The sequence below is a fragment of the Desmodus rotundus genome, chromosome 7 (genome assembly GCF_022682495.2).
Source record: "Desmodus rotundus isolate HL8 chromosome 7, HLdesRot8A.1, whole genome shotgun sequence".
Taxonomy (NCBI): Eukaryota; Metazoa; Chordata; class Mammalia; order Chiroptera; family Phyllostomidae; genus Desmodus; species Desmodus rotundus.
This window is the reverse complement of record NC_071393.1, coordinates 12,006,755-12,033,109: the sequence shown is the minus strand read 5'-3', so window position 1 is coordinate 12,033,109 and position 26,355 is coordinate 12,006,755. Positions and strand designations below refer to the sequence as shown.

Genomic DNA, 26,355 nt, shown 5'->3' with positions numbered 1-26,355 from the left:
ACCCCCTGGCCTCACCTTAGTGGAATGCAGTTAGGGCTGAAAGGCTGGAAGGAGAGGGGAATGGTGGGGGGAGCCCTGAGAGAGGTGGCTGCCTACATGAGGAAGAGGGCAGGGCAGGGGCTCTGGTGGTGCATGGAGCCACTTCTTCCTCCGGGACAGCACGGGGACAGCACGGGACATGCAGGAAAGCAGAGGATCACAGAAGGCCAACACCCCCTCCCAGTTCCCTAGTCTGTAGTCCCCCCTGTACTCGAGAGCTGGCAAGCTGCTGAAATGGGCGAGAAGGAACATTCCACAGTACTGGTGTCTTCTTGTCCTGGCGCCCTTGTCAAGTACTGACCGAAACCTGGAACGTGATGTTCAGAGTGATGACTACAGCAGAGCCTACGCAGGTAACAAACTGCAGAAACACATGCTAGTTTAGGTTAGGTTATAATCATCTGAAGCACAGGGTAACCAAGAAGCGAAATTCCATTCTGGTACAACCACCCAATCTCTAGGAGAAAGGAAAGACAGGAAATGACACGATGAGCATTTTTGATCAGAAGACTCAATGAAGTGAGAGGGGTGGTAATACGAATCCACATGATTTTTCAAGTCTTCCTTGTGTGCGGTCATTAAGATGACCGGGTTTGTGCTGCGAACGAGCCAGCACGGTGTGGCTACTGCTCCGATTGTTCTCAGATGAATGTTTATACAAAATAATATCTCATCTTCATTTAGTTTATAAACATACACAGTGCTGTCCCTTTCAAATTAAGGAAAAAAAAAAAACCCCCACACACAAATACTGCAAAGTAGTAAAATACAAAGAAAAAAAGCTACTTTTGGTTTTGGCAACATTAAAAAAAAAAAGAAATATAAAAAGCAATGTGGCATTGGTCCCTATTTGTTAAAAAAAGGTACTTGGGCACGACACTGAATCAGAATTGGTTGGGTTTCTAAAATTCAGAGTATCTTGGATTTTAAAAGTAGCACTTTTGTCTTTTAAAAGTTCAACAAGTCACATAAACACTTAAAACATCAAAAAAGCTTTCTGATAAAAAGCCCAGCTTTTAAATCACATTTTGTTTCTGCAAATTTGGGAGACGAATTGAGTTCTTACTGGAATGTGGCCTATCGCTGGCTGACAAACCGGAAATGAATGTCTCCAAACGGCAGTGCCCCCTCGCGCCCTCCCTGGGACCACACCAACGACCAGCTACCAAGCACGAGTTCTTGCTCCCGTTCTGGGGGGTGGGGGTCGGCCTTCAGGCGGCTATCTTTGCCATCTGCTCTTCTAACTTGGAAATACGCTCATCTTGATTGCAGATTGTGTCTTTTATAGATTTGATCTCTTTTAAAATCTCGTCCAACTTGGCTTCATTTTGCTAAGAAAACAAAAGAAGGCGGGAAGGGGAGAGGTGACTAAAAAGCAGTCAACACTGTTCAAAGCAGCTGAGAATTATAAGGCGTTAAATGGGATTTCCACTTTGGAAGTGGTGAGCCAGAGCTGCCAGGTTGGGCCTTATCAGCAAGTAATTAATGCTGGTTGGTCCACCTGACAGTCCCAGTGAACCGGCATCGCCCCGCAGTGCTGCTTCCAGTGCCCACGCCTGTGCACTGGCCTGGGCCGACTCGCAGGGCGCAATTAAGCTGCAGGACAAGACTAATTCCTTCCAGGCCGCCCTGACTCCCAGTCCTGCAGCTCCACCGCAAGGGACTTCGATGTGCCCCGGGTGAGGGGTGAACTTCCAGAGGCTATGGAGCTCCTACCATCTCCCGGGGGGAACCTTCTTGGGAACAAAATCCGTTGCCCTGCCTGCTAACTGTTCTAAAGAGCCTGAGCCTCACCCATGCGGAAATGATTCATTTAAGAAACCTTGAAATCAACACAGTCCACAAGGCCGCACTCACGTGGCTTCCTCAGTCATGGCCACAACGCTTACCTGCCTGCTGCCTATTCACTCCCCTCCCCTTCTCCTGCCCTCCCTGGCCGGAACCTGCTCTCCCAGCAGCAGCACTCTCCCGTGCCATGCGGTCTTCAACGTCAGGCTGCAGTTTCCATCACTCCGCTGAAATGGTTCTTGCCGAGATGCCTAAGATCTTCTCTGTGGCTGAATACTACTCACCGCCGGGTACTTCCGTCACTCAGACCCTCAATGGCGCCTGACCCCACCCAGCACGCCCTCTTTCCCAGGGCCTTCTCCTCCCGGTGTCTGTGACCCCATGGCCTCACGTTTCATCCTACCCCAAATTGGAGAAGGGTAATGTGTGCATGGTTTGGGGAAAGACAGCTAAGAAGAACCCAGGGATCCGGTTTACTCCTGAAGACCACAGAAGACCATGTCGTTATAACAAAGAACTGAGGAAGCCAAACTCGGCCACTATTCCAATGTCACGACCGAGGAGATTCTTACAAATAAGCACAGATTATCACTTACTGAAACCCCCTTCTGTCCATAGTTAGGACAGCACTGGTCGGTGCGCAGGACTGCAAGGAGCTTTCCAGAGGACTAGGCCTGAGCCAGGCAAGTGCACCCCTCCCTCAACTTCCTGTGGTCCTTACCACACTGGTCGTGTCTGCAGTTTTCTTGGAGACATTGATCAGGTCACACTTCTTGTTTGCAGTGGGCTTGCTATCTAGAATGTTCTTCTTGACCACCTTGAGGTCCCTGTTTTTGCCTGGAATGTATCCGTGCTTCAAGGAGATAAGGATGGGATCTGCATTCTTCCCCTCGAACCACTCCTCTGCCTCCAGGGCTGCTTCAGGCCCAGCTGTGTCTGGGTACAGGTCATCTTGGAAAAGGTCTGACTATAAGAGACATTTTGGGGAAACCCTTAGGTAAGGAAGAAGAAAGGTGGGAGATTTTAAAAAACTTTTTAAAACAAAGATTGCTTAGAAAACTGGGCACTTACCTTCCTGGGAACAGTCATGATAATAGGCTCACACTTCCTCTCATGAAGTTTGAAGAATCTTCAAAAAGGAAATAAAGGCAAAAGTTGCATTAAGTGAAATAGGAGGCCAAGTATCAAATAGGCTCCATAACAACCACTTTTCTACAATGCTGTATGGGATAGAGTATGCTCTGCCCATCATCTCGGCTGCCCCACCCCGTGGAGTAGGCAGAATTTAGGATTCCCAGTGTACAGATGAGAAAATGGAAGCCGAGCGTATCTATGCTAGGAAGTGGTACACTGGAAACCGGAACCAGAAGCAGACCTCTGCGTGACGGTGACAGTGGAATTCCCACGATCTGGGGGCACATCAGCTGGGGTGGAAATGACCCCACTACCAACGATGATTCAGTTGTGAAAAATCACCAGGTCACGGACAGGAGAGAATGAACACCTACACATCAGGTACTATCTACGACCTGGTCTTTTGTCAACCCGAGGTGGTCAAACTAAGTACAAAAATGATTTTTTTTTAAGAAAAAAGAAAATAATCCTAGGAATTAAAATTTTGGCATTCAATCAAGCCACAACATAGTTAACACTCAAAAATTTGAAACTGTCTCAAATGTGGACAGAGTAGGAATATAAAGCACGAAACCTCTGCAGTCAGTACAGTGTGGAAAAAAGATGACCTGGGCTTGACGTCCAGTTCAACTAGTGCAGTGCCTGAGCGTGTGACCACCTCACCCATCCTCAAGGCCCTCCTCCTCACCGCGGAGGTGAGAGCACGCCTGCGCACAGGGTGTTACACGAGGTCAAGGGGGGACCCAGGCAGCACGCCATGCAGAGCCTGACACAAGATGAAGGCTCAAGACACAATAAACAGGAGGGGTCCTGAATGGTTTTCTGGCTTTTTAAACTTTTAGGTGACAAGAAAATAAAATGTGTTCCCAAATACTGAATATAATCTTTAAATTCAAATTCAATATATTTTGAAGCACATTTTGATTAGTTTGGTTTAAACCACAATTTTGAATTATCAGTGAGAGCTTTCCTTCATTATGCCAGCTATAGAAGAGTTGAATGTATTAAAAAAAATAAATAAACCACACTGATTAACATAAAAAAAGGGCTTAAAAATTCTGAGTTTTAAGGATGTGTCAATTACTTAAAAACGGCGTGGCCTCCACAGAAGCGCAGCGCTGCACGTGTACTGGGGTCTCGGCCTGGTAACGCAGCGCTGCTTGCTGCTATTTCCAGTGGCCTGAGGACCTACGGTCACTAGTATGAGAAAAGAGCCTGCACCTTAGGAAGCCCGCTAACGTCATGGAATACACATTTTTAAAAAATCCAGAGCAGTACAGAGAGGTGGGGATTCTATAGCACTTCCCACACCAACTGACCCCAACCCAACGCCCTGCTGCAGGTCTTTGCCTTCTGTAGCCTAGGGTCCATGGGGTCCACAAGCCACTGTGGAACCTGGTTTGTCCCCTCACTGGGCAGGAAAGCCATCCCTTATTTCCACCCCAGGGATAGGCTCTCCGTGCTTGCCTCCCAGGGGACAGTGGCCACAGCCTCAGCCTGAAGATGAGAGATGACAGTTTCACTATTCAAATAAGCGTCCGATACACGCAGGCTAAGCCACTTAACTGCTGCATGTCTAGTTATATAATCTGAAGAATGGAGATGGGCAGTTAGATTAGGTGATTTGGAAAGGCTCCCCCTGCTCTAAAACTCCTTGTCTCCAATGGTAATAAGACACTAATTCTATGCCACACTCAAGGGCAGAAAGGCCTGGGCATCACAGAATTGCAGTCAGTTGTGCTGCTCTCGTAGAACACAGACAGTGTAAACAGCTTCCACACTTCACCGTGCCGATGCTTTACCTGGCAATCTCACATTTGTTGACATCAAGTCCCCTCTTGGGCATGTAACCCATCCCTCTCTGAGGCTCCTTGCTGCTGAACGTGTTGAGGTAGTGGACATAGGGGGATTCATCCGTGATCTCGAAATAGCGGATACTGCTGTCACCCTACAAGAAATCAGAGACAAGTGTGTGTTTATTATTAACGTAAATAGCTGATTTAAGTGCGTGTCTCTTTCCCCTATAAACTGCGTACTAGTTAGACTCTGCTACAGCAGCTGACTTTTCTTCCTCTTAAGAGGCTTGCCTAAAGCACATGGTGCTTTCTCATCCTGGCAGAGTAAGCCCTCGTTTACCAAACACCAGCATGCCCTTTAAACAGTCTCCTCTGCCCCCTACTGAAGGCTCAACATTACTCCACAGAGTCTACACGCCAATCAGAGTCAGGGCAAACTTGTTCCCACCTCTGCCGAACAACTGCATTGCAGTTCGACTCCAGAAGGCAAACAAAGGACCAGGACTGTCGAGAGGGCCACTACTGGTCTAAGTGATATGTCCACGGGCACAGGGCAGTGTCGTTCAGGGACCTGAGGGCACTAATGACAGTCAGATAATAATAAAAACTAAGATTTTCCTAACTAAGAAACTAGTTGTATTTAACTTTACAAGGTTTGCTATCTCACTGCAATGAATAAAATTCGACAACAATCTTGCGTAGAATGGACAGATCTCTTTTGGAGATCTGAAGCATGCGCTAGTCTAAGTATAAAGAACTGTCACGCAGTTATACCAACCTGAACAATGAAGGCAATTCTGCCTGGTGGGAGACGTAAATATGTGTGTGTGCAGACACACACACATATACACACACAGCTGGGCAGTGTCACACCCTAACAATCCTGTCTGTCTCCATGATTTCCACTTGTTTCAATCATATAAATAAATGTCTAAAGCAATGGAAAAAAAGCTGAATACATACTATTGATTCTGTGCAAACTAAAAATAATTTCCTACCCAGCGCTAATGACCCCTGGGGAGCATGTCCTTTGTTTTGATGCAGTCTATGGTAGTTGTGAACATCTGAGGGAGAATGACTCTCAAGGAAACAGACAAGATCTCCTTTCTAAGTAACTGACCCAATAAAAATGTGAAGCAGCTCTGCAGTGCGCTCAACCAACCACCACAAGCAGTAAGACATTCGGGGCTCTACCCAGCAAGGGGTATCCTAACAGGTTTGAGGGCCTCTATCACTCCTTTTTTATTAATTCATTTATTCCAACCACACACATTTCTAAGGAAAAAATCTACAAAGTAATAATGAGGTTAGCATCTACTAAGATAAAATAATACTAAAGCCACCACCAGTTTAGTTAGGCGGAGAGCAGTAAGCAGGAGGAAAGCTTTTCGTTGCAGTGTGGGGTCTTCCTGGAACTGTCACTTCCCGGAACTTTAATCAGGCTGCAAGTTTTCAAGCCCAGGGCCCTAACACGGGGTGGCTGTGAGGCCCTCAAAAGCTCACATCCCCAACACCCTTCTCTTTAAGAGCCCAGCATGTAGTCGCACGTACTAAATGCCAACCCAGAACTATCCCGATTTTGGCAGTAGATGTGGTGAACTGGTTACTCATCCCTGACACCAATTAAGAGAAATAAAAAATCACCAGCCACACAGCACCACCAGGCAAGTACAAGACACCAGCATGTAAAAATAAATACATACACACAAACAAAAACACAAACAACACAAACAAAACATAAAATCTGTGAAGGAACAAACAAAACAGAACGCCAGCGCGCACTCTGTCTCACTAGACCGCGTGCTGGAGCGGAGCCGGCAGGTGCCCCAGCGCCCGAGCCCGAGCCCTGCTTCACGCAGAGGTAAGAGCATGGCCTGTCAGCGCCATGCAACCGGCAGGTTACAAACTCTCCGCTCTCACCTAAAACACGACAAAATCACCCGTCTTTATCTTAGCTTCAGACACACACACATCAAATTCATTAAAATGACACAATGCACTGCCCATCTACTGAGTCTCTGGAGAATAACCTTTTCCTCCCACAGGACTAAATTTCACGTTACACGTCAGAATTACTGCTCACCTTTCCACACAGGTAAATGATACTGGTGTCAGGGTCATAGAAAGGCAGCAACACCCCATTGCTAGTGTCCATTTCATGAAGAGCGATCGGTTCCTGCATGTTTTTCTGGGGAGGGGAAAAAAATACACACACACACACACACACACTTTTTAAGTATCAATTTTTTGTAATCTTACTATGCATTCTTTATCCCTAATTAAGCTATTTTCCTAGAAAAATGAAAGTGTGAAGAATGCACATATGATACTCATACATGGAACTACCCACAGGGACACTAAATGGGATCCAACCTGCTGAAAACTATGTTCATGTGATAGCGTAACTGATGCACACTTGAGTGTGATTCTGTGACAAAGAACTCCCTTCTCCTTTGAGACTTTTATTTTTTCTAAAAAGTACTTTTTTCTTATTATAAATATGTTCTTTAAAAAGTTACATGGAAAAACATAAAAATCGTCTCATATGCCATTATCCCACAGAAACGATGACCATTTTGGTCTATTTTCTCCCAACACATGTACACACAGAGCTAGGGATCATACCATGTGTGCAGTTTGGTATTTTTCCACTGACTCTTTTTTTAAAAAAGACTTTATTTATTTAATTTTAGTGAAAGGGGTAGGGAGGGAGAAGAAGAGGAAGAGAAACATCAACGTAAGAGAGAAACATCAATCAGTTGCCTCTCGTGTGCACCACAACCAGGGACCAAACCCACAACCCAGGCACGTGCCACGACCAGGAATTGAACCAGCGACCTTTTGTTTTGCGGGAAGAGGTCCAGCCAACTGAGCCGCGCTGGTCAGGGCTCCATTTATTTTTGTATAAGCTACAACTAAGTTTAAAACTCATTTCCCAAGTCTGGATTCCTCACGCATTCTTTTTAAAAAACACAGGTCAACAAAGACTCCTTGGGAGTATCACAAATGCATTTTTGAAAGACATTTAGCAAAAAGTCTCTAGTGATGACGAAAATTTCACATCCAATTTAAGATAAGTGGGAATTCAGAAAACCATATTAAGGACCCCACACTCTATGTACCAACCCAAAGACCCACTGAGAAAAGAGAGAAGGCTCAGAGTAGGCTGGTGGAAAGGCTGGGACGGGGCATACCGGATTCCAGAGAGCCAGCTGCCGCTCACTCATGCGGCTGAAACCGGTGGTGAAGACATTGCCGTCGGCCAGAAAGATGGCTCTCATGGGCCGTGCACCCTCGTGTGCCTTCTCCTTTTCCTGGTGGACAGAGAGCAAAGAGGCACATGACACTCATTCACACTGCAGAAAGGAAGTGGGGTGGAAGGGTGGGGCCCACCCCACCACACCCTCACACCCACCATTCATGCTGACGGGTGTGTGTGTGTGTGTGTGTGTGTGTATGTGTGTCTCGCATTAATAACCACCTCCCCTCCCCCAGTAAGGAAGGAGACACTGCAGGACCCCTCCCCCAGTGAGGAAGGAGACACTGCATGATTTGGTCAAGGCCCCTCAGCTTAGGTTAGGGCTTGACTCAAAAGCCTCAATCCTTCCACCATGCCCTGCTGCCCACCCACGTCCACGCATGGCAAAAATAAAACACACGACTGATCTCTGCCAAGTGTTGTTTCTCAAGAGGATAATAAGCTTAAGGGGGACATGCCTACAGTGTCTACTAATTTCATAGGACAGAGTCTAGTCTAGTTAGCCCCGCCCCTAGCCTTGTTTGCTCAATGAGAGTGCACTAGTACCATCCCTGGAAGGTCCTAGTGGAGAAAGCACTCTGCGCAGGGCCAGCTAGTCCCAACACTCCCTGAGCACTAGCTGCAACTGCTGCCCAGCTCTGGAGAAGCACTGCAGCTGAAGAACCCCCAGTCTCTGAGAAGGGCGATTTAGGGCCTCAGAACGGGAAGTGAAGCATTCTTGGATTCAACACTTTCAGTCTCAACCCTGATTTAAGTCGCAAATGCCCATCTTTTGTCATGAGGTGATTTTGCGGAGGCGTCGTTTAGGTGGCAGAAGCTAAGACACTGAGCTGATGAGAGAACTTGCTGCACCTTTGTGAGACACTTTAACAGTCATTTTTGGAACGGGGTGGGAACCAATTCACCAATATTCAGCACTAAGCCAAGAATGCAGTTAATTGTTTGGGTTAGCTGATGTAGACTTGTCAACTCTTAACGACTCCAGTGAACTAATACAAAACTTTATTTCTTTGTGAAAAGTGGTCACCAAATGAGAGATAAGACTTGGGTAAAAACTGGAAATGTCCAAGAAGCCTCGTCTGATCCACAGGCATCTGCACACAGCAAGGGTCCACTGACCAGCAGCCCCTGCGTCCTGCCTCAAAAAGCAGACGGTTAACACTCACTCAGGTGCCACAAATACTGGGGTTTTGTCCAACGAGTACTTACAGCAACAATCTCCTGTCTCCTAGGGTCGATCACCCGCACTTTCTTGTCTTTGGAAGCCGTGCAGATCAGACTGCCGTTCCGGTTCCAGCTAACGTTGTAAATCATGTCCGAATGCATATCGTCCAGGTTTATCAGGGCTTCCCCGGTCCCCACGTTCCAGATGATGATGGCATTATCACAGCCTGAGAGCAAGCACAACCACGCCCCCCAGATACTATAAACACCTGCACAACGGCACATTTGTGGAAACTATGAAGACACGCACTGAGAGAGGGGTGCTGACAGGAGGTCCCACTTACCAGGTGTTAAAAACTGAAGTGGCCCAAAAATGACGTTTGTGTAAAGGAAATCAGTGGTAAAGGAAAAATACAACCTGTTGAGTCTGGGTTTGTGTGAAACAAATAAACACAACCACCAAACAAAACGAAGAACTGCAAGCAAATGGAACCCTACGTTTTGTAAAGAGTTAACTGCGCGAGTGGACACCAAGTAATTGTCGGTCTCCTTTCCCAGTAAAACAAGCATCAGAATGAATACAGCTCACTTCTTTTCCAGAAGAACTAAAAATAAAGAGCTTAAATAACTGTTTAGGACACTCAACAGAGGTGGTGGGTGGCAGGCTATTCAAATCAATGATGCTACACAACGTGGTCTTGGATTAAATGCACAGCAAATTACGGTAAGTTTAAGGGAAATGCAAGGACCGGTCTAACCCTTTGCTCACAACAGATCTTCATCTTTAAAGGGGAGAGAACATAGGCCAAGACTGACCTGATTGGAGAAGCCCAAACTAATCACACAGGCCCAGAGATTCAGAAACTGTCCCCCAAGAAGCCACACTGCTGACTCAGCCACAACCCCTCGGCTCATCCACATCCTTCCTTCTAGGGTCTGTCCCAAGTCTCTGGGACCCCTTTAAAAACAGCATCATTTGTTGCTTCTAGGACATTATCTCAAGGATGAAGAAAAAATAAGGAATGGACATCCTGAAAGTGAATTCTTGCCAATAAACCAATTTTGCAAGCCCTTTAGGAAAATGACCCACTAATACCCAGAACACCTAGGTCACCCAGGAGGGAAAAGCGGGGAAGGGTGGAAACACTGCACGGCACTGTGAGAAGGCGGAGTGGAGCTCCAGGGCAGAGACCTGACCCTTCCTCTGCCTCCTTCATCACAGGCAAGTAGGTAACTTCAGCCACCAAGGATGGATCACATAGTCTTAAAATATGCACAACTCTGCAACCAACCATTCTTCTCCTTTGCTTGTAAAGGGGAGCATGGGGATCAGCCTGCTGATAATACCAGAAGTTTTCCCTCAGTGAGAAGAGGAGCGGGAAATTTTCCATGATGGAATTCCCTCTTGGGGACTGTTTCCTCTCCTCATCGGACTGAGGTTCTAGGTAGAACAACGGAAGGGCGCCCAGGCACAGTTAATGTGATTCTAAAAGAAGAGAATCCTACATAGTGTCTTTTTGAAAAGTAGTCCTTGGTTTTAATAGGTACCTGACATTAAATTTTTTATTTAACTCACTATATCATCAACATCCTTTATTCCCAGTTAAAAACTGAACTCCCCCCTCCTTTTCACTGGTTAAGGGAAAGAGCTTTAAAATTCTACCACTAACATTAGCATTCCTTTTTTTATAAGCCAATTGCATTACGGTGTAAGTTGCACACAACACAATGCACCCATCTGAAGTACACATTCATTAAGTTTTGACAAACATGTATTCATGTAGCCACCACCACAATCAAAATACAGGGCATTTCCATCACCCCACAAAGCTTCCTCCTGCCCTTTGTACTGCTTCTCTATAAGAAGATAAAATCTAAAGTGGTTTAAAAGTGAAAAATGAGAAAAACCTCAAAGTCCAGAAATAAGGGGCTGACTTAAAAAACTGAGGTATCCCAACAATGGACTATTTATGGAGTCATTAAAAATATCATAGGAAGAACACTTAAGGGCTCATGAAAAAGACCACATATGCAAAGTCTCTGAATCCATCTTCATGATTAATAACACTTAAGTGTGGGCAGAAATATCTTCCGCAAAGAAACACCAAATGGTAATAATGATGGTCCCTCTGTGTGGTAGGATTACCAGTGATTTTTCTTTTCTTCCTTTTGTTTATATGTATTCTCTGTAACATACACACACTACTTGTATAAGGAGAAAAATAGAAGTATTTCTTAAAAGGAAGAAGGATATTTGCCTAATAGGGTCACCTGGAAGTCGGCACCCAGGGCTCCCGCCTGGCTCCCCTCTGTGTCCCATCTACTGCATCCAGGAATGACTAAAACTGTGGTCCGTGGAGGGCCCCAGCTGGAACCACGGACCTGCTGAAATTACAGGCAAATAAGCAGGCATCTGTTCATTTCCTAAGTAGGAAGTCTTTACCTCCCACCGGACTGTCAGAGTAGCCTTAGCACACGTGTGTGCACGTGCGGGCTGGGGACCACCATCTCAGCACCTCACCGGGATTCCTCATGATCTACTTCAAAACCGTTCAGCGCTCAGTCACACACATCCGCCGGCCCCCTCCGCAAAAAGGGCTGCAAGAAACAAGGACAAGGGGAAGGAGAGGACTGTGTGGCCCCTACCTGCGCTAAGAAGCACGTTGCGGGCAGTCGGGTGCCAGGCCACAATGCCCACTCTCTTTGAGTGGCCTTCTAAAATCACCACAGGTTCGGTCAGGGAAAGGGTGAGTCCGTTTTCCGGAATCTGCCACACCTGTTAGAAAAGGAAGACAAAGATGATCCGTCTTTCATTATCACATTTACGGTGATCATCCAGTTTGAAGACTTGTTCTGAATAAACAGGACATACAATAATGGCCTTTGAATGAAATGCAGAATAATAAATGACTGTGTACCGTTGTTTTTAAAAATGTGGTAAGACATTAAAGGTCAGAACATTTGTTAAGGCCTACAAAATGTTACCTCTCCACTTTAATATTCTTTGGGATTATATTTTAAATTCCCTGTTAAGTTCAAAACTCTATAGCCAGAAGCATGCAAAAAGAAAGAAAAGAAAAGAAAAGAAAAATACAAAAGAATTGAAGCACTCATGAAAGCAGCAGAGGGTGAGATCCTCTAAGTCCATGGTTCCTGAGGAAAAGAGTAAAATTGACCCACCAAGGGCCCTTTGGGAGTGGTGTGGTTTTGTTTTTATTTAAGTATTTATTGACTTGAGAGAGAGAGGAAGGAGAGGAAGGGAGGAAGAGAGACAGACAGACAGACAGATATCGACTGGCTGCCTCCCACACATGCCCTGACCGGGGATCAACTCCGCAACCTAGGAATGTGCCCTTGACCAGGAATCGAACCCCCAACCTTTTGGTGTATGGGACAATACTTCATCCAATTAAGCCACACCAGCCAGGGTGGGTATGGTACAGTTTTAAAAAACATCGTATTTTCTATAATTTTACATTTGGAAAATAAAAATATACCTAATAGTTTTGCAATATGTATCATAGAAAACCAATTCTCTTAAGAATAAAGTGGACCTCATCAAAATTAACAACTTTTGTGTTTCAAAGGATACTACCAAGAAAGTGAAAAGGCAACCCGCAGAAAGAGAAAAAATAGTAAGTGATATAGATGATAAGGGACTTCTATCTAGAATATATAAAAAACTTTTACAACTCAGAAAAGAAGTTCAACATTTTTAGTCATTAGGGAAGTGGAAATAAAAAACCACCATAAAACCTCACTTCACACCCACTAGGAGACTGGAATAGAAAAGACAGATAGTAACAAGTACTGGTGAGGAGGGAGAGAATCAGAGTCCTCATACACTGCTGGAAGGGATGTAAAACGTGCAGCACTGCGTGAAACAGTCTGCAAGTTCCGCAGATGATGAAACACAGTTATCACATGACCCAGCAGTACCACTCCTAGGAATCTACCCAAGAGAAATGAAACTTGTACCTGAATGTTCATAGAAGCATAATCTGTAATAGCCAAAAGGTAAAAACAACCATATGTCCAGCAACTGATAAAATTAATAAACAAAATGTGACACGTCTCTATAATGGAGTACTATTTAACCATAAAATGGAATGAAGGACTGTCCAGGCCGGTGTGGCTCAGTTGGTTAGAGCATCATCTCATAAACCAAATGGTGACAGCTTTGATTCCTGGTCAGGGCACATGCCTGGGTTGCAGGTTCAGTCCCCGGTCGAGGTGTGTATAGCAGGCAACCAGTGGATGTTTCTCTCCCTATCTGTCCCTCCCTTCCCCTCTCTCTAAAGCAGTAAGCATGTCCTCAGGTGAGGATAAAAAAAGCTATTACAAAGGAATAAAGTACTGGTAGTGCTACAACATGGACAGCGTGGAAAACATTATGCTAAGTAAAAGAAGCCAGTCACAAAAGAGCACATATGGTAGGTTCCGTGTACATGGACGGTCCAGAGCAGGAAAAGATACAGAGACAGAAAGTAGATTAGTGGTTGCTTTGCGCTAGGGAATTGGGGAATGGTAATAGCTCAAAGACATGGGGATTCTTTTGAAGGTGGTGAAAATATCTAAAATTGTCTATGGTGATGGTTGTACCTACCTGTAAATAGACTACAAACCATAGAATTGTACACTTTAAGTAGGTGAACTATATGTGAATTATATCTCAATAAAGCTGTTTTGAAATTCCTCTCGGGTGAAAACTCAGAAGATTCACCGTATCTTACTGGGGGACATGCCTGGGCAGCAAGGGGACAGGAGGACAGGGAAGCATCAGAAAATATTTAACGATGGAAGTACCCGGGTTTTGCCAGACCTAAGAGCTACCTCTAAGAAGAAAGGGCCTGAGTCATAGCTAAGCCCAACAGCACCAAGAACCCTGTAGAAAACCAGACATCAGGGTATATTTAAGTTTGTGAAAAGGCTCAAGTAAAAAGTAAATATCTTATATATGAAAATTAAAATAAGTAATTTACCAGCAAAAATAAAAAAGATTTAAGGAATAGTTCATGAAGAATTTAGAACTTGCCAGTAAAAAATCATGCTCAACAGTGGAACAAGTCAGAAACAGAATTTTCCTTTCTTGGGGATTTTTAAGACGCAAACAACTGTCTGTTTTCAATTGCTTAGTGGAAGAGAGAGGGGAGTAGCTGAGTGTTTAGAGTTCAGCCCTATTCTGTTGTCCTACAAAAACATTAGAACAAAAAGTTTTCCATTCTGAAGAGTGGGAAAAGTCATGAGTTAAGTAACCATTCATTTTTATAGCTAAATACAACTCCTTATGCAAATCACAGCAAAATAAATACAGCTTTTGAAGTCCATGTTTAGGATGTCACTAATTTCCCCTGAACCCTCATCACTCAGCGAAATTTAAACAAAACAGATGCAAACCAGCACAATAGGCGAACAGAAAACCTACCTTGCCTCTCTGTCCCTCACCCAGACCACAGCCTCTCCCCACCTGCCCAGCACTACACATGCTTTCATCCTGATAAGCACTATTTTTATCCAAGTGTTTATGATTAGTAAAACAGCTCCAAATTGAACTTGGCTATCTAATATAAAGGAAGGCTGAAATTTTGAACAGAACGAACAGGAAATGACGACTAATTTGATCAAAGCATGAAGTCGGCAGAGAAACAATCTTGAAATGAGACTTTAGTGACTCAACAGGAAATGCATCCTGCAAGATGAATGCTGACCCAGGCTTAAGAGCTGAAAGAGTGGTAATACCACCTACCACCTCCAGATGGCATCACAACCACGGCTGCTGGGTTTTCTTGCAATGATTGCAAAACCTCTGTGCCTGACTGACCACGATTAAATAAATAGTGTGCTTTCTAAGTCCTAAACAAAGCATGGAGTGACAGGATGCTCCGGTTATAATCAGCATTTCCAGATTAAATATTAGGATGGAAGCAGAGCTCACCATGGCACTTCACTTTTCCCTTTCTCTAGTTTCTTGAGTCATCTTTTCCGTAGACTTCAAGGAAATTTTAATGCTGAAGCAAAACACTTATTATACAATTTTTAAAATAAGAACATTCTTTTTCTTCTACATGTCACTGCTGGAAGATTCAATGGTTCCTTCAACTAGGTTTACACATTAAATACAGGCCCCCTAGCCCCTTTTACTACCTTGGTTGCTCATTCACGCAACACATTTCTGGAGCACCGCTATGAGGCGGTCATTATCAGGCAAGGTGGGAAGGGATGCGGAAAGCAGAAACGTCTATGAGACCAAAACCAAAAACAGCAAGGACAAAGGCTGTGACATGCAGGGCTGGAACATGCGCTCTGGAGCCAACGGGATCCTAGTTCAGATTCTGCCCAGGCCACTGACTGTGATGGTCCTGGCAGACGACTCAACAGCACCGTGCACAGAGGCAACATCAGCACCCGCACTCCTTAGCGCTGCTGTGAGGGTTAAGTGAGTTAATAAGGCCCAGAGAACAATACATGGCACATACAACCAGTGCCCCCCAAATGTAGAGAAAGCACAGTGCAGGGGTTAAGAATATGGGCTCCCAAAGTTGAACAGACCGTTCAATTGCTGATTCGCCCACACATCATCTGTATGACCTTGGGGATACTCACCTAACCTGTCTGGGCCTTAAGTTTCCTCACCTATAAAATGGAAGTAATGATAAACCTGTCCTCATGGAGTCTAAGGCGTTTAGAATAATGCCTGGCATAAGGCAGGCTCTGGATAAGTGCTAACTACGGGAATTACCAGGAAGCCACACAGCATATGTAACAAGGCGATGCTGGTGTAAGCCGAGTGCTCAGCAAAAATACAAGTGTCACGAGGTTACCTTCTTGCTGTTCAAGTTTGCTCTGTCCAGGAAGGCTCTCTAGGGAGATGACCTCTAAGGACAAAAAGGAATCTGGTGACAGGGGGAAGAAGGAAAGAAGGAAGGGGATGAGGAAGGAAATCCAAAACACAGATGCATACAGCAATTTTCTAAAAACTGAATGCCCCAAGGAGGCTGGCTGAGCAGCTGACAGGAAAAGGCCAGCGTAACAAAGATAGCACAGGCACGAGGACTTACAGTGGGAGGAGAAAGGGACTGGAAAAGCCTGTAAAACTAAATGAAAAGACGATGGAACTCTCGCCTCTGCTGGTACATAAAGGTGGTGTTGTTCTCCATTGTGGACTGTGGAAAGGAGCCGGCAGAGCTGTAAGTCTTTCCACACGAAGCGTGCACACCCCATGGTTGGTGCCCGCTGGCCCTACTCACAGGCTTGCCATTATGTGCCACTCTGCCCTTTTTAGGACCGTCTGCTGCTTCCGAGCATTGGCCTTGCAGGCTTTCTGCAGCCCCAGGACATGAGAGAGCAGAGGTGCCACTCAGTGCATGTGCATCCTGGTGTGGCAAAAAGGGCGCTGGCCTGGGTGTCAGAAGTCGCACAGGCTCCGGGGCTCCCATCAGAGTTGGGACACTAACTGGGCTAATCGGCCACGTAAGCATTAAAAAGGGACTTCACAGCCCTGGCCTTGCAGTTCAGCTGGTTAGAGTATCCTCCGGATGTGGGAAGGTTGCCAGGTTTGATTCCTGGTCAGGGCACATACAAGAATCAACCAATGAATGCATAAATAAGTGGAACAACAAATCAATTTCTCTAAAATTGATCAACAAAAATAAATAAAATAATTACTTCACCTCTTGGAGCCTCCATTTCCTTGTTTGATACTGGGGACAGCATCAGCTCAGCTTCCACCAGGGTTATTGGAAAGGTCCAATGAGCTAAAACATTCTGCACACGCAAGCACTACCTTAATGTGAAATACTCAAATAGGGTGACCTCTGACAAAATGGTTACTCCCTAGGCCTGCTGTTTCCTAAGTTGTAAAATGGGAGATACTTAACTTTGCTGGTATAATGATTCGGTATAATCACGCACATTAATCAGGCTTAAAATGGCACTTGGCAAAAGAAAGTCCCTACTATATGTTCATGACTATTGTTCTTGCTGTTACTATGACCCGTATGTATTTTTAAGTGTGAACATAATTTCCTGGAAGGAGTTTTATCTTCAAGCTAATTCAGCACTGTACCCAACAGTCTAATTTACATCCAAAAAATCACATGTATGGAGGCTCCAGTTCACGCCGAGGCCAATTAGCACAGATGAGGACAGCTCCGCTCTGTCTCTAGACAGGTCCCTGAGCTTTTCTCTGTCCCACGGCCACAGGCTAGTGCTCTAATGCCCAGCAGCTTTTTCAAAAACACGCAGTGAGTAGAGAGGAAAACAGGTATCAAACGAGAGTGGGCACCGCAGCCCAGCAGGGGACTGTAAGCTACATCTATCTCCCCTCCAGTCGATTTTTGTTTTTGTTTTTTAAATAGTAATGTGTGTTCCTGAAATCTTCTATTTGGACAACACATTACTATGGCAATGTTTTGTTTTGTTTTGAAAGAAAGGAAAAAACGCAATCAGTCCCAAGGGCTTCCAGATGAAAAAGTGAATCAATCAGTGAAAACCCATCATGGTTCTGGGGGGAAAAACAACAACTTTAAGCACATGTTCGGGAACTACTATCACTACCATCCTTTCCACAAGTGAAGTTCTGACTGTGAAAAAAGGACAGCAGAGAAAACACTTCCAACAAGAAAAAAGGAAAATTAAGAAACTTAGGCTTCTCTCAAATAGCAATTTTGAAGGGCAATTTGTTTGGTGGTTTTATTCCTAAAACACAGCGCAAAGTTAAAGCGCACAAAGTGACTCCAGACGCTGCTGCCCCATCTCACACACCCATCGGGAACTTGCTACTGGGCCAGGCACTCGAGTTACAGCCATAAAAAGGGCTATTCCCCGAAAAGCTGTAGTTTTTAAACGTGAAGGAAACCAATTCCAAAGGGAAAATGAAGGAAAGCAATGATCTTAAGAGGCAGGAAGAGGCGCACAGATTCTGTGGCAGCTGCAGAGCAGCACAGCCCCAAGGGGTAGGACGCGGCGAGTCACGCCATTCGTAAATGAGCCATGACGTGAAGAACAACATTAGTTTGGGGAAGATCAAGGACTGATTTGGGCCATTTGGGTTCTGATCTGCCAAGGCTCTAATACCCACTGGCAAATGGCCCGGGGTAACCCGTACAAGAAGGAAATGACACAAAGCCCCACTGAAGCACTGAGAGGGAGGGGAGTCCTGAGGGATGCACTCTCATCACCAACGACGACATCACCACCATTTTTATTTCAAAACAAAAACTGTATTAGAAAAAGTTACAACAGTAGCAAAAATGTGTCAAAGAGGGAGTTTGTTTTCATTGATTTCCATAGAAGTGTGAGACTGAGGAAAATGGAAGCGTCCGTTTCACAATCATTTGGGTCTGTTTAGGTTAGAACATGTAGCCGGAGACAAAGAAGACACCTACTCTGCCATCAAGATCTTTCCCTCTCCCAGACCCTGTAAGAACCAGCTGTGCAACCCCACTGAATTAGCCAGTTTTTACATTTGTGTTTGATTACTACCCTGCAGATAAAGGACAAGGTTGAGTCAACGCCATTTACAAAACTTAATTTGGCTGCTCTCTGTATTATTTAAAGCACTATTCTTTTCCTGGAGCTAAAATTTTCCCAAGTACAATGCTAGTAGCCACAATCTCTAACACACAACTCTGTGAGAAGATACTGTTGGAGAAAAAAACTTACAGTACCAAAAATATGGAAAACCTAGGAGTGAAGTATAGTTTCTAGGAGGGTTTATGTAATTGAATTTGCTGGTATAAAACATCACTTCAAATGGAAGTACATTAAAAGTATTGATAGTACCTTAAATGCACATAAAGTACATTTAATTATGCCAACATAATTTACTTCTAGGCTGCTTAAAGAAGCCATCTCTGAAAGATGGAGGAACGAACCATAAGGCTGGCTCCTTCTCCTGAGGCTTCAATCAAAGTGACACCACTGTCATGAAATCAATGCTCGCAAAATTAGTGAATCAATGCTTAAATGCTTAGGACTTAATGGAATTATCCCATAAATAGAAGAAGCAGGTTTTTTAATGAATTTAATCATTTTACAGTTCATTTCATAAACCAGTTCTATTGTACTTTTTCTACTGAATATTTGCTAAAGACATTCTTATGCTGTGAATTCACTTATAGGTACCTATCAAAACTCACTGCAAAAATAACTAATCATACATTTATACCTTCCTTGATTCCTTCAATCGGCACGTTCATGTCATTATTATTACTATCTTACACGTAAGAACAGAGACTGAAGCATTCGTGCAACATGCACGTGCTCAGAACTCCCAGTCTCGGGCTTTTCTCAGCGCCCTATTTCTACTAGAACCAGGCCTGACACACTATCCACTATTTGCAGCTCACAGGTCACACCAACAGCCTAGGTGTGGGAAACTGCAGAAAACTTTTCTGTTTTTTCTTTGTTTGTTTTTAATGGGTGTTGTTTGAAACCATTCAATCTATTATATGGTATTCTTTTACCTTCAGGAGAGCAAAGTGGAACATTAGGTATTAAGAAGTAGGTGGTGTAGGAGATGATCAACTATTTCAAATTTCATTTCACTTGCTAAGCTATAAAAACTTCTTGTAATTACCCCAATAACAGTAACGAGTGATTTGGGGGACACTAAGCAATTAAAATCAGTGCCATACTTAAGGGCCAAACAGAAACGAGGAGAGGAGGAATTATCCCAAAGCTTTACATATTATTTAATTTACAAAATGTTCACTGGAGATACCAACACAGGCACAATGTTAGAAGGTTCTGGGAAGGCGGCAGCATAGTTCTGGGATCATCCCAAGTCCCTCCATAAAAACACAGAGCGAGCAGATAACCAAACCAAACACCCAGGAACAGCATTTACACAAAACTCGGTGTTAATCTCAAAATGCAAGTCAGTGGAGAAACCTCACCAACAGCAAGGTAACCTGCGTCATCTGACTCTGTGGGGGAAAGTCACAGGCCATCGGTGAGGCGCCTCCCAGACCTGAGAAGAGCATGCCAACGTGAGACCCGCAGTGGGAACTGGGAGCAGTCTTGCCCTCCCCAGCGACAGTTGAACGTAAGGGCCTGCATTCAAAGGTGTGAAGGGGCCGGAGAAGTCTTGACCCCAATGGTTTAAGAAACCAAAGAGGACAGGCCTCCTTTCCAAGACAGGACCCACACTGAGGAGACATTTTAAGAACTGAAGTCAAATCTGAGCAGGATAGAATGAGGAGGGACAGAGGGATAAGAAAGGCCAAATAAAGGCAGACCAGAAAAATCTCAGAAAGCAAGCCACCACGTTTTAGAACACTACCTGAAAATGACCGAAGGTAGAGCTCTGTGAAGTTAGAACAGCAGGGTGGACAAAGTCTACTGATAGAAGAATCTAACACTTATCTCATAAAGTCTTGCCAAAGGGTTCGAACCTGAATCTGATCACACTTCAGGATCCAGCAGTCAATTTGCACAAAATTCAGAGGACCGAGAGTATGTTGAACTGCACCACAAGGGTATAATCAGCAAAATCCACACTGTTGAAAGATACAGGTCAAAGGTCAGGCTTCTTCAACACATATCAATACACTGATAAGGATAAGAAAAGGATGGAGGAGGATTGTGAAAGACTTAAATGACTTATCAAGTTTTTAAAACTTGCAAGTCTAAGCTAGTGTCTAGAGATGCACAACTGAGTGATTAAAACCATAAAGAAAGGCAAGGACTTGGGTCCTGGACTGTTCCCTCCTGGAGAGAAGAGGAGGCCCAGCCACCCACACTTGGGCGGAACAAACAAAAACATGAGTCTCAGAAACCAGTAACAGAGCTTGGAATGTGCGCATTGACGCAGGACCCCAAGCCACCTGTCTTGGACCATGAGGCAGTCTTGAAGGTGGCAGCCAGCACTAAGTCGGTGCAGTGAAAGGCACCAAACTGAGTAAGACATGACGAGTGAGGACTTAGTCCCTCTTCTAGGCTCCAGAACAAAACAAAGTTCCTTGACGCACAAAGTTGCTTTCTAGAGAGAAATACGGACAATAAGCAAACCAGGAAATAAATACATAATATAAAAGATGCCATTAATAAAAATGAATTAGGATATGGAGGCTGGAGAGTAATTGGGGTATCTCTTTATGTTGAGTGGTCAAAGGAAGTCTCTCTGATGACATAGCCAAATGGCTACTGCAGTTTTGAGTCTCAAATTATGTGTCATTGGGCATTTATCTCAGAGAAATGAAAACTCGTACCTACATAAAAATATGCATAAAGCATTATTTAGAGTAGCCGAACCAGGAAACAACCCAGATGTCCTTCAGTGGTGAATGGTTAAACAGACTGTGACACATCCATATCATGGAATACATCTCAGCAATAAAAAGGAATGAACTAATGAATCGGAAAACACAACAGCTTGGATGGATCTCAAGGGAACTGTACTAAGTGGAAAAAGTCGATCTCAAAACGTTACATTTCTATACTATTCTACTCCTAACATTCTTGAAATGGTATTATACAGATAAATAACAGACCAGTGGCTGTCACGGTATAGGGAGCAAAGGGCAAAGGGGGTGACTATAAAAGGATGGCATCAGGGATCACCCTTGTGATGGACTGTATCTTGACTGTGGTATTGGTCACATGTGATAAAATTGCAAAGAACTAAATACACAAACAGGAGAGTGCATACAAAAACAGGTGAAATCTGAATAGGGTTAGTGGATTACATCTATGTCAATTTCCTGGTTCTGATATTACACTGTATTTATGCAAGATGTTACTATTGGAGGAAAATGGGTGAAGAGAGTACTGGGCTTCCATTATTTCTTACAATTATATGTGAATCTATAATAATTCCAAAATATAAAGTCAAAAAACATTTTTTTCTGCAAAAGAAAAGAGAAGAAAGGCAAGGGAGTGAATATTAGAAAAGCTGGGATAGTAGTTACCTTTTGGGAGGGAGGGGGCTGTGGTTGAGATGGGATGCATGGTTAAGAAAGATTTTTTTCTTAATTTTTTTTAAAGATTTTATTTATATTTAGAGAGAGGGTAAGGGAGGGAGAAAGGGAGAGAAACATTGATGTGTGAGAGATACATTGATCGGCCTGCAACCAAGGCATGTGCCTTGACTGAGAATCAAACCGGCGACCTTCTGGTTCACAGGCCAGCACCCAATCCACTGAGCCACACCAGCCAGGGTGAAAGTTTTTTTTCTTGACTGGCATGGTGGATCCAGAGTATTCAATTTGTAATAATAAATCACTTACCTCATTCACTAAACTTTAGTGTTTTTTATAATACAAGTGTTTTGGGTTTTTTTTAAAGGGGCAACATGACCAATAATGCTAGAGACAGAGATGGACCAAACCTGCTTCTTCAAGAGGGGGTAAGACTCTCAGTTTAAAATTTTGGCATTAGGTCAAAATACTGTTCTTTTCCCTTAGCAAAATGTGTCTGCGACCATTGAAATGGTCAGTTTACCAAGGCACATTAAACAGAACAATTCCTTTTAACAGCAGCGTATTTCTTTCATATGCTCTGGCTGCCAAAATTATGAGATCACAGGAGGAGCTATCCTCAGCCAAAAGTCCATGAGGAAGAATGAGTAAATGTTTAAATGAACAATTCAGTAATTACCTTGTGTTTATGCAAAATAATTTTTATTAATAAAGGCTTCCAACAATGTTTCTGAGTCTGGTTCAGTCCACAGAGAGTGAAGAGGGAAATAAAAGTAGAGGGGCTCTCCCAGCTCCCACCTGATGTGTGTGAGGCTGCCTGCAGCTTGACCAGGGACCTCCTCTACCTATTTTGGTACTAATTTCAGCACTCCCCATCCGTGCCATGCCTAGACTTTTCAACATATTCTGAGCTAGGATTAAAAACTGACCAAATCAATAATTACATTTTAAGACTAAGGAGAACATAATCTAGAACAAGAAGCTGTACATTAAAAAAGCACCCCAAAGCCTGATTTCATATGTAACCTACTTTTGGAATCCAAATGAGGGAATATAAAGAACTTACTTTAAAAATCTTTCCAAATGTTTGGATAGCTGCATAAAAAGGAATTTCTTAACCAGGGTCCACAAGACAGAACATATCATCTGGCATTAACTTGGAAAGAAGCACTTGCAACAACTCTTTGCCACCTCTCAGTACCTGTTACATACCCTTTGAATCCTTCACATGCCTCTGGGATTTTTATTTTACTGTGATGTACAATTCTTGGTAGTAGTTTTTTCTCTCCTTTTTTTTGGGGGGGGGGGGCGGGCACATGGTCCAATGGCATTCACTGAATTACTGAAAGTCATTTCAGTTTCCCTAAAATTTTCCCACAGAACCATCAATAAGCACACACACACACACACAGCCATAACAAAAGAAGAAAAAAAGGCAACCAACCTCTTGATATAAAAGGGCTTATAAAAGGCTTATCTGCCATTAAACGTTACTGTCACTAAATCTTGTATAATCCAATGGACAAAACCACTACGACTTTGTGCTTGTCAAGCCTCTACACACACACAAACACACACACACAATGAAGGTAGTAGGTGAGTCGTACTGGCCTGTGTGCATGCTGCACCCTGGAGCTTACCATAACTGTGCAGTCCTCGGAACCACTGGCAATGACCTGGTCGTTGTGTGGGCACCAATCTATGTCAAGCACTGGTCCTGTGTGGCCACACACTGTAGGGTAGGATTTGTCAATTCGACCAGTCTGAAATAAGAGAGAAACAAATTTACTATGTAACATCAATGCCACAGAGTTTGTGTTTTCTCAGATCCATTTCACCTTTACCACCTCCACCTAAAAGTCTCGAAGACTTACATATGATGACCTTGCTATCAGCTAATGTCAACTAGTAAGAACTGTTAACTTTCATTTCTAAAAATAGTTACTACTGAAGACACTCCACCAAATTAAGAATCCAAATTTCTAGTATCACAGTTTATTTAATCAATTCCACTAACAGACATAGCAAGAGAATACAAAAGTCTTTTAGCAAAGTATTTTTCTATGATAACCAAATTATAAATTGTATGTGTTTCTACTGTAAAAAAACTTAATAATATTCAAAATGCAAAATATAACTTTTAATATAATAGCCTAATATTCCTGAATATACAAATTAACAGTTCTGGAAATAAACAGCAGTGTGAGCAAGCAAAGTTAAGGTGATAAAAAGACATGCTTCAGCCCTGGTGGGTAGTTCAGTTGGCTAGATGTTGTCCTGATATGCCAAGGTTGTGAGTTCAATCCCTGCTTCTGAGCACACACGAGAATCAACCAAAAAATGTACAAACAAGTGAAACAACAATTTGATGCTTCTATCTCCCTCTCTCTCTTTCCCCAACCCCCTTCCTCTCTCCCTAAAAATCAATTAATTAAAAAAAAATTTTAAATACTTTAGCTATTGCTTAGGGGCTAAAGGACATACTACATTTCAACGTCTCAATCTCTCCTTCTCTAATCAACAGAAATGCCAGCTGGACAGTGTAATTAAGTTAACATCAACCTAGACCTCATCCATTATACATTCCACATCTCACTAAGAATACAATTGTTAATGTTGGTCACAAGTGGCCATCACAACTTTGCTCATTTTTTGAAAATATTTCACATTTGTTTGTTTACTACAATTTGCTTGTGCTACACATTTGAATCAAAGAAGCTGATCTGGCTTAGACCAAGTTTGTGTTAACCGGGGCAACTGCTGTTATAACAATAGGTGTACAAAAGCTACTTCCTTTTTCAAACAGGTTAACGTCCGTCCGTGCTGAGGTTCCAACATGCTCTAACGGCAGGGGCCCAAAAAGGAATCGCTGCAACACAAACCGGAACCCGTTCAGCGTTGCTGTTGCTCTCTTGTTATGGCAAGACAGCACAACACTGGGGCAGGCACTTGGCAATATTTCAAGATCAATGAATTCTATGATTTTCCCACTTTACCCTGGCTATGGAAATCTCCGGAGAACCAGTACGCTAAAGTTCAAAGACCATCAGCTCCAGACTCAGATACAGTTCCAAGGCAGGCTCTCCTACTTAAACCGTGAGTGACCTTGGGCAAGTCGGGTAATCTCTCTGGTGAGCTTCAGGTCATCATTTATAAAATAAGTAACAATAACACTTATTTCCCAGGATTACTGTGAGGATTAAATGAGATAATGTTTTTAGGTAAATCTTAACTGAGTATTATAATGACCTGTACAGGGGATATAAAAAATCTAATTCTAGTACCTAAAATACAGTTAAGTACTCAATAAAAAACTACTGTCACTTATTATTAGCTCTTTGAGCAGAGTATATGGATTTACTCCATCCTTAGGAAGTATAAACACGTGGTATTTGTGCGCCTCTAGGGACCAGTGTGTGAGTGTTGGAGATACAGAAGTGAACAGAAGAGCCCTATCCTGGCTGGGCATGGAGTCCAGGAAGAGGACAGAAGACATTTAAACCACTAATTACAGTGCAGCCTGAGACGTGCTCCACCAGGACAGGCACCAGGGTGGCAGGAACACGCACAGAAGGGCATTCAACCAGGGTGTCACAGTCTTTGGGAAGGTTTCCTACAGACAAAGGTTAGTTTTAAGTTCAGGTGTGAAGATGAATGGACCTCTTTACAGACCTATGGCCTGAGTTTTTTCACATGCTTCGCCCTCTTTCTCTTGCAAAACTAATTAAATTCACTTTGAATCTCCTGAATTACATCCCCCAAAAAGGAACTCAGAAAAGAAAATGTCAATGAACAAGCACAATATTATACAGAGGCTGGCAGTTACAAGAGAAGCCACATGGCTCATACACAGCGGAGCACCAATGGTGGGGAACGAGGGCTGGAGCTGGAGCCCTGGTATTTTCTAGCTCTGAGGTCCTGGCCAAATTATTTCATTTCTCAACCTCAGTTCCTCACTTGTAAAATGAGAACATTACTGTATAGTTCATTCTTTAAGAGCTGATGTGAGGATTAACTGAGACAATCAAGGTCGAGTATTTATTTGGTACTGTCCCAGTACTTGAGATGCTCAATAAATGTTACCCAAAATTTAACAACTGCCAGAACCCACTCTACCACAACCCTGATGGTCTCTTTCCTTAACACAGAAACTGCTAGTAAGCACCTCAGCTAGGCGGTTTTACCTAGTCCCCTTGTAACATCCTCACCAATACCACGTGAGTGCTTCACCCCTGGAACCGCTACCCCCAGTAAT

General features: G+C 43.6%; 1 protein-coding gene across 2 annotated transcripts in view; it reads right to left on the bottom strand.

The window, feature by feature from the left end:
* Positions 1-423: 423 nt before the first annotated feature.
* The window catches only part of CORO1C (coronin 1C), a 71,264-nt gene continuing 45,332 nt past the window's right edge, over positions 424-26,355 (bottom strand). For both annotated transcript variants that reach the window (XM_024566985.3, XM_053928552.1), the window contains exons 3-11: positions 23,741-23,863; positions 11,827-11,956; positions 9,226-9,407; positions 7,952-8,071; positions 6,841-6,945; positions 4,764-4,909; positions 2,899-2,956; positions 2,549-2,794; positions 424-1,370 (exon numbers count right to left, since the gene is read on the bottom strand). In XM_024566985.3, the coding sequence (XP_024422753.1) occupies positions 1,251-1,370; positions 2,549-2,794; positions 2,899-2,956; positions 4,764-4,909; positions 6,841-6,945; positions 7,952-8,071; positions 9,226-9,407; positions 11,827-11,956; positions 23,741-23,863 (1,230 nt within the window). In that variant the 3' untranslated portion in view covers positions 424-1,250. The remainder of the gene's footprint in view (positions 1,371-2,548; positions 2,795-2,898; positions 2,957-4,763; positions 4,910-6,840; positions 6,946-7,951; positions 8,072-9,225; positions 9,408-11,826; positions 11,957-23,740; positions 23,864-26,355) is intronic.